Source organism: Heloderma suspectum, chromosome 4 (genome assembly GCF_057233095.1).
Source record: "Heloderma suspectum isolate Gila_16-S chromosome 4, 16-S_ref, whole genome shotgun sequence".
Taxonomy (NCBI): Eukaryota; Metazoa; Chordata; class Lepidosauria; order Squamata; family Helodermatidae; genus Heloderma; species Heloderma suspectum.
Window position 1 is genome coordinate 167840882 of NC_139461.1, and position 9441 is coordinate 167850322.

Sequence of the window (9441 nt, forward strand, 5' to 3'; positions counted from 1 at the left end):
CTGTGCTATACAGTGCTAGATTTGGAGCTGGCTGTCAGACCCACACTTGAGAACTGTATTGCTATATATTTGGGGGGGGGGATCTGGAGAGTGGGAAGGGGAGACATGGTTCTTTTTTCCCTTATCTCTCCTGAAAGTTTTTCATAGAGAGCGGGGAGGTGTGTTTTTTTTAACCTCATGGCACATATCCCTCCAACCTTAATCCCCTCCTCCAGGGTGTTACTGTAAGGTGATAGGTATGTGAGCAGGCCAGTTCTCTTTCCAGCTTCATTTCCTTGGGTGTTTCTTGCTGTATTTGCAGGCTGCCTGGTATGGGCTATGAAGTCTGTCCCAGAAATCAGACAATAAAGGAGGATGAAGTTGCTCCCAGGCTCCGACTAAGGGTGTGTGTGTGTGTCTGTTTAGTCTTTCAAGGTCAGCCTCAGTATTAGCTACTGAGCAAATTTAAAATTTGATTCCATCAAAATGAATTAAATGTAGTAAATATGACCCAGTAGCAACTTTGTTTCACTGAGATGGATTGTAACCCAAGAGGGCAGACACATACCCTTACTGGGGCCGTAGGGGGAAGATTCCGGCAGTCTTTTTAGAGTTCCGATTTATGCCAAATGGAGCCCATGACAGTCAATCCAGCAGCCCAACATGGGGAATTCCACAAAATTGTCTCTTTCTCTAGGCCATGCCAACCTTACCATAACTAACAGGAACCAAGGACTACCATGACCTTGGAGGTGGCGTAGTTTTACTTTCGGTGCCCTACCCCACAATAAGCTGATGAATTTAGAGTTGTGCAGTCTCCAGAGCCTCAAGCTCTGAGACCCTGTGGGAGGAGCCTGGGAGACAAGGGCTGGTGCCTAGCAGATCAAGGAGTGTGGCCTGGCAGAGTAAGGCCTAGTGGTACCAGTTAGAGGAAGGGGGTAGAGCCTCACTATGCATGGTGATGTTGCGGTACAGCCTGATGGACATGAGAATGGAGCAAACAGCAAAAGCTCTTGTCAGCCATGCAGAATGCAGCCTGCAGCACCTTGATTATAGCCCCTCACCCTGAGATATTATTTCTGGAGACCTGAGGAAGCTAAAACCCTGAAACCAGGTCAAACATGGAGACCTGGCAACCCTAGTAACCTACAGGGAGTGTGTGTTGGGATGATACTGCACTTGGCCAAAAGGCAGTGGGTGCTTCTAGACAAGGCCTTTATCGTGCAATCACACTGCATCATTCGTGGAATTTTGTGGGGGGATCAGATGACATCATCTTCAATTTGCAGCCCTCCCATGCTTTCCCACCACTTCCTCCATCTTTTTTTCTTTCCAGAAGAAATCCACTAAGGAGGGAAAGATGGAATAGGTACACAAGGCCTTTTGATTGTTAGTGCTAAGAGCCCTCCATCTGGAAGGATCCATTTATTATCTTGCTGACTGTGGGACTCCTTGATCAATAGCTTAAGCGGGGGGTAGTGGTGGTGGCCGTGATGGGCTGCGAAGTCTCTTTGGGTGTCTCTAGACCTCCAGTTTATTGCACATTCATGACTGGCCACTCACTGAATTGTGTGGGTCCATTACATGATGTCATCGCCCAGTCATCATCCCACCTTTTCCGCCCACCTATCCCGTGTTTTCCTCAAATGGAAAAAATGTATTTTTCCAAATATGTGCAAATGGGAGTACAATGGCCTCCCCGTGTATTTTTCCCCAAGTGCGAATGAACCACTGTGTGTTGGCAGCTGTAGGTGGTTGTTTTGGGTGATGAAGGGCTATGGGGCGTGTTGCCTGCCTGCACCATTTTGGGTCCTCACCATTTTTGGCCTGCAGCATTCTGAACAAGGCAGCAAAACGGCAGGTTGGCAGAATGTCAGGTCAGCAGAGCGGTGTGCTGGCCTTCTGACCTGCCGGAACTCCCCCATGCTGTGCATTCCCAGTGAGCCAACGGCAGAGATTGTCAAAAACACTGAACGGGGAGGCAGAGGGCCCAGGGAGTTGAGGGGGGGCTGTTTGTGTGTCAGTCCCCATCCACCAGTAATGTGCAAGGGGAGGGAAAGGGGCAGGAATGAGGGAGGAATTATCGCTACACCCCGAGGGCGTAGGTGTAAACTATTTTCCATGCTCTGCCTCTCCCTTTTGGGACTGAGATTCATTATACCAACAACCCCCTTCAGAAACCATCTTATTATAATAGCATGGTGTTTCTTTGGTTTTGAAGAAGGGACTTGTAGAGATGACTAACTGAACCCTGTCTTTTGAAAACTAATCTTGATGGAAGGTTTACAGTGAGCTCCACAAAGCATTCCTCTTTGTTATTCAGATGAAAACCTGTGTGGATATTTTCCTGCTTTCAGTATAAGAGGTTTTTCTTGTTGGCATTCCTGACTGCTAAAGATATCTTCCTGGACATATTAAGCACACACACTCATGCACGCTTCTGATTTTTACAGGCACTAAAGGTGTGATTTTATGTGGACAAATCATTGAGGCTTATGCATGCATAACTGGATGCAGGGTTGCAGCTCCAAAAGATAGGAAATATACTCTTTAGCCCTATTTCACTCAGACCCAAATCTCCATTCAAACAAGAAGCTTGCTGGGCAAATTATTATCTCGCATCCTAACCTACCTCTAAGGGCTGTTGTAAAGATAATGTAGGAGAACCTCATGTACACCAATGTTGGATACCAATGTAATAAATAATATAATAAATATGTAACCTTCTGTTTAGCAGGTGAGTGTGCGGAGATCATTGCACACAGCTGTGTTTGTGCAGTAAGTACATAAGAGCCCTGCTGGATCAGACCAAGGGTCCATCTAGTCCAGCATTCTGCTCACACAGTGGCCAACCAGCACTTGACCAGGAACCCACAAGCAGGGCATGAGCGCAACAGCACCCTCCCGCCCGTGTTCCCCATCACACACCCCTGCACCATCACTATTGCCCTCATCATGTTTTAGTGTCATTTCACCAAAGTCATTTCACCAGTGTGTGTGATGGGTATGAGCAGGAATAGAAGGTGACCTAACAATCATAGGGCCAACACTTAACCACACCCAGGTCAGTTTTCTTGCTCTGTATCCATACCCCACCCCTAAATTAGCAAAACTGGCTGCTGGTGGAAACCCAGCAAGGTTTGGTGTGTGTGTGTGTGTGTGTGTGTGTGTGTATTCTTCAAAGGGGTTGGGCATAGGGGGCAGGAGCCTACCACAGGTATGCATACAGACCTTGTCCAAATAGACATGGATGATTCTGATTTTGACCATTCTCTTATGTTTTCGGGATTTGCTTAATTTTTGGCCAGGAGAGGCCACTGGAAAAGCTGTTTTGTAAAACTGAATCTTGGTGTTCAGCTAGCTGGCTGGGATGCAAAACTGGGCAATGCTGTGCTGTGAGATGCATTGGATCAGGAACATGCTCAATTATTTCGTTTAGGGCTGTTTTTCCAGAGAAGGAAAAAAAGACAGGAGTAGCAGGCAGGGGTGAGTGCAAAAAGGAAAGATCTGGAGAAAAACAGGGTGGAAGAAGGGGAAAGATGGACAGAAATGGTAGAAAAATAAAAAGTAAATCCAATGTTGCTGGTTAGGATTAAAACTAACATGGGTTCCAGGTCTGAAAAGGTTGAAGACCACTGATTCCGGGACATTTGGAAGCACAGTGGAGAATTCTGCCTATCCAAGCCCTAAGCAAATGATGTCAAATTCACTTTTTTCCCTGATATTTCTTAGCTCCCAGCAAGACCTCACGGCACCGGTTACTACCTGTGGCTGCATTTTCTTGACAGCAATTGGAGTTGCATTGGTCTCGGAGTATGGACACCTCCCTCTCCAGCATCTCAATCCTGCTCAGCAGCTCCTGTATGTCCCGGGAAGAGGCAGCACACTTGCAAGTCTGCTTGGGGAGGTTTATCCTGTGGGTGAAGGTGACCTGGCTCTCACTGTCTGAGGTCTGCTCGGTGTATTCCGTCATCCGGTCGTCTTCCGAACTCACCTCTGGGTCAGATGAGGCCTCTAGAGATGTTGAGCAGAGGCTGTCCAGAGGCACATTAATGTTGTATATATGGCTGAAGACCATGGGTTGCTCTTTCATAGGTGACGTGTAGTTGGCCAAGCTGCCTTCCTCATCAACCACCTGTCTTTTGACTCTCTCTGTCATCACTTCCAGACGGCACTCAAAAGGTCTGAAAATGGATCCCAGAAGCATTAAGTTGAGACCAACTAGAATATTCCTTAGAGCAACATTTTCACCATCAGCCCCCATTTTCTTGGGAAGGGCAGGACACTTCTGTGCTGGCCTTGGAAAGCAGAGTTCTGGGAGGACCTGAAACACAGAACAGACGTTGTATTTATGATACAAGTGTTTGAAGTAGATCCTAAGGAAATCTGATGAAAAGGACTACGGATGCAACTCTATGAGCATCACTTGGGAGTAGCTCTCACAGAACACACTGGATTTCTTCCAAGTATACAAGCATAGGATTCGCCTGTACTGTACCCAAGCCTGTGGTACCCAAGCCTTTTTTAAGAACAGGACCTTATATGCAGTTTTGTTTACCTTGCAGGTTGGAACACGGATGCTTCAACGAGAAACCTTCTGCTCTGGAACAGGAGGGAATGGTTCCCTCCCCCCTCAGTGTATTCAGGTATTGACCACAGCAGGCAAAATAGATAAGCTACATAGTAGAGACTTACTGGTCCCATCTTGAGAGTTCAATCTCATAAAATGTATTGCTGTTCTTTGGGCTATAGTTATGGTTAATTTCCGCCCCACTGACGAAGACCTTAATGGTTGAAGTGTGTTTGGGTTAGGTTAATATGTATTAGTACAGCCCACTGCATCGGAATGGTATTAGGAAAAGCCTATTGTGAAACCAGTAACATCACTATGTGTGTATGTGACATGTTGGAGGGTCATGTTTTTGTTTATGCATAATTTTATAGAGGTATTATCAATTTTTTTTACAAACATTATTTATACTTTGTATTTTAGTCTACTTATTTCACTAAAGTTTGTTTTAGTGTAACTGCATTTTTATCCTCAGTTATTTATAAGCTTTCTGAAATTTGGGCAGCAGAAAGAATCAATGAAAAGACATTGAAATAGTTCCAATGTTTAGTGTTAGTCCATTGCATGTTGACAATCAAATAGTGGCAGGTCTGTATATAACTATAAGTGTAGAAAGTCCATTTAAATTATTGTTCTGGTTGACCATATTTCACTACATAGTGAAAAGTGACGATGATGGCTTGGTCATATCCAATACATAGACAGATTGCTTGGACTGCCAGTGCTAAACAAGCTTTCAGCAAATGGTAAATAAAGCTCTAGAAGGCCAAGATGGATGAACAAAATTAAAGGAAATCTAAAAATTCTAAAGTATAGTATGCAGCAAAACCTTAAATTGTGCAAGACCAGAATGTGATGGCAAATAGCACTGTCCTGAATGTTCTGCAGTGAACACTTCTGGCATGAAAAAAGGATGTGCAGGGAGCATGAAATGTTCACCCCGCAAGCTTACTGTTTTTGCCCCTGTTCACTGCTCTCTCAGCAGCTGCTTTGGGGCATTTCTACACCAGCTTGAAACTTTACTGGTGCTTTCTGTTTCCATTTAATATGCAGGATCATAATGGACTCCCTTGACACATGCTTCCTTCCCCCCCTTCCCCCCTCCTTCCCCCCCTTATCTGAGTCTTTGATATGTTTCATTATACAGCCACTAGATGGTGCTGTGCTCTAGTGCCTCTTGTTACTGGTTTCCCTTTTTCAGGAGGGAACTCAAGTGGAACTCCAACCCTGGAATGTGATAGCTCATTATCGCGGATCTTTAAAAAAAACGGGATAAAGGTCATTAGTGCGGGAGACACCCTGGAGGTTGACGAACATCATGTAAAGGACCCGCAAACCTGTGTGAGTAACCAACCTCAATCACAGGTTAAAAGCCCCATGTGGAGAAGCCCTTGGTGTCATTTAAAAGAAAAGAAAGAATGATCTTCCCGCTAGCGACATGGCTCCATGTTATTAGGGGTCACGGAGCCTGCATGATGATGTCATGGCACCATGCAGTCAGCCAGATTTGGGTATGTGGCAGCATCACTGGGGACAAAAGAAGCCTTTGCACTGCCCTTCCTCTGAGAGGAGAGGGTGAGGAATGCGTTGCCCTATTACCAAGGGGAGTAATTACTGAGGCTCCCTGTCCTGTCATGCAGTGCTGGTTGAGTGCCCAGTTGCCAGGCGCTGTGGCAAGACAGGGGCCCCAATCCAACAAAGATGATTGGCATAAGGAAGGAGGCTCCCACGTGCCTAGCGCTTCCTAGATGAGGAGCCGTGGTTTAAACTAGGTGCATATCCACATGCAGTTGCTATCCATACACCTTTGGTATCGGTATTAAAAGTATTCAAATATAGTTAGGGAAACATTTCCAAAACTGGAGGTATCACAGTTATTCCACTGTTTACCCATCTCTCTGTCTTCCACCCCTCCTTCCGTTACTTCCCTTCTGTTGAATTTTAGATTGTAAACTCCCTGGGGCAGCAACCCGTCTAATGGTTCTTAAACTTTAAAATGCTATGCATATTAATTGCTCCTCAAAATTAACAATAATCACAATAATGATAATTCATAAAGTACCATGATATTCTGGAAAAGCATCTGGAGTTGCAGTCAGCCCGCTTTCTGGGGGCAATTTTCTGCGTTACAGTTTAGTACTCTGCTGGTTTTCTTGGGCTTGTTAGTGCCCTTATGGATGGGGCTCGATAATTTTTAATACTAGGTGGCTGAGACTTCAAGAAAAAGGGCAACAGTCCATGTATATATGGAACAATCCCCCTCCCACAAACACACGCAAATAGTTAAGGATCTATTCTGCATATATTAATCAGCATTGGAGAAAGAAAGCAATGAAGTGATGAAAATGCTGGTTGTGATTGTTTGTTCCAAACAGCATCATGTCATTATCTCAGACAATGTAATGTTCCTCAGAAATATAGAGCTAGTTTGATTGAGGGGCTCCTGCGGCACCAACCACTGCATTAAATATCATTAAACGACATCACACAATATTAGGTTTATTTACGTTTGTGCTCAGGATGCACAAATATTGCTTGTTAAAAGACATTTCACCCCCTACCTGCACACAGAATTATGTGGTAAAGTGTCTTTATTTGCAACCTGGCAACATTGCATTTTGGTATTGATTTGCAATCTCTGGGTGGTAAATCCCAAACTCCATGGGCCAAATTCATCCTGCAAGGAAAGCAGTTTTCTTCAGCGTAGTTACACTAGATAGACCTGCAAGGTTTTGTTACTGCTGCTGAATTTTTTGGGACTGGGAAGGCTTTGCATTGATCAGCATTTCATTGCAATTCCTTTGCTAAAAGAATTGCAGCAGAGACTCTGCACCCAGCAGACAGGCAGCGTTGACTCCAAGCCAAAGGTGTCTCATTATTCCTAGCTCAGCATGGGGGTCAGCTTGACTGCCTATGGCTTACCTGCTGCAAGAAAATTTGTCTTGCACTTAGTTTTCATTGGAACACTAGCTTATGGCAGAAAGACATCTGTACAATGTGAATACCATTCTTTCAAAGAAAATTAGCTTAGAAATTCATGCTGAATTTACTGTTTTTCTAGAATAATTTCACATTATAGTACTTTAATGGTAGCTAGCTATTTGATTCTGTTTTGATTGCTTGTTGTAATTACTCTGGTTGTAATTTTCTCTCCTTTTGTAAGTGTTTTTCCTCTTCTGCTCTCCAAGCTAAGAATAGTTATCTCATACTTCAATGCAATGAGTAAAGCATAATGCTTAGTCAAAATGGGGGTTGATTTTTTGCCCCCTGCAAAATGATTCCCCTTTCAGCAAGAGGGGGGGGGGTTATTAGTGCATTCAGAATGAGGGCAATGTGATGTAGGAAGCCCTCACTCTGAATTGGCTTCATTTCTGCCTAGTTATTGTTACATAGGCAAATCTGGTTGGCTCTGTAACATCACACTCACTATGAAATCCCTAACCAACTCAGAGTGAGGGCAATGTCTTTGTATTCCCATCAGTGACATAATCAGATATTCAAATCTGATTGCCTATGTGACTATGTCATTATTCCCAGAGAGATTTTTTTAAAAAATGTCACCAAAGCTGAAGCTGATTGAGGCTGCAAACAGGCTGCAAACAGCAGTAAAGATGAGCAAGGGGATGTGAGGGAACAATTTGGGCTCTTCAAAAGCAATAGTTTTGCAGTGAAAATATACTGAGAGGACTGCATTTGCTGTTTGTTTGTTTGTTTGTTTGTTTATTTATTAAATTTCTTAATCACCCCAGGCTTCACATAGATGTTAAATAGCATTGGGGAGAAGATGGAACCCTGTGGCACCCCACAAGTGAGTGGCCACGGGTCCAAAACCTCCTCTCCCAGTGCTACCCTCTGGTACCTGCTGGAGAGGAAGGACTGGAACCACCATAATACGGTGTCTCCCATGCCCAACCCCTCCAGGCGGTCCAGGAGGATACCATGGTCAATGGTATCAAAAGCCGTTGATTGGTCAAGGAGAACAAGGAAGGAGAATTTGCCCCTATCCAAAGCCCTCCGCATATCATCCACCAAGGCGACCAAGGCCATTTCTGTCCCATGCCCGTGCCTGAAGCCTGGTTGAAATGGATCTAGATAATCGGCTTCTTCCAAGTGTGCCTTCAACTGCATCGCCACCACCTGCTCAATCACCTTGCCTAAAAATGGCAGATTTGAGACTGGGTGAAAGTTGTTCAAAACTTGGGGATCCAAGGAGGGCTTCTTTAAGAGCGGTCTTATCACTGCCTCCTTGAGAGCTGATGGCATCACTCCCTCAAGGGAGGCGTTCACCACCACCCTGATCCCCTCACCCAGCCTCTCTCTGCAGCCCATAATGAGCCAAGATAGGCAAGGATCAAGTAAGCAGGTGGTCAGCCTTACAGATGAAAGCACCTTGTCCACTTCATCAGAAGGAAGAAGCTGGAGCCGATCCCACAAAACCAGTTTGCCACAGACCGTCTCTTGCTCACTAACTGTATCCATGACGCACGGAATAACACTCCTAATCCGATCAATTTTATCCACAAAGTGCCTTGCCAAGGCCTCACAGGAGGCCTTAGAATGCTCCAGTGGTTCTAGAGCAACTGGACCAACCAGGCTCTGGACCACTTGGAACAGCCTCCTGGGACAGCACTCTGCAGATGCAATAGAGGCAGCATAATATTCCTTTTTTGCTGCCTTCACCGCCACGTGATAGGCTGAAGATACAGCTCTAGCCCGCGTCTGATCGTCTTTGGAGCGAGACTTCCGCCACCGGCGCTCTGGCCGTCTCACCTCCTGTTTCAGAGCTCGTAACCGCGGATTGAACCATGGTGCAGCCCAAGCCCTGTTCAGGGGGAGAGGGCGTTTCGGGGCCACCCAATTGGAGCCACCCAATCTAAGAGGAAGATCACTAC

General features: G+C 45.3%; 1 protein-coding gene across 1 annotated transcript in view; it reads right to left on the reverse strand.

The window, feature by feature from the left end:
* Positions 1-4243, reverse strand: part of TNR (tenascin R) — a 113170-nt gene extending 108927 nt beyond the window's left edge. The window contains exon 1 of the mRNA XM_084848180.1: positions 3745-4243. Coding sequence (XP_084704306.1) covers positions 3745-4243 — 499 coding nt within the window. The remainder of the gene's footprint in view (positions 1-3744) is intronic.
* Positions 4244-9441: the final 5198 nt, after the last annotated feature.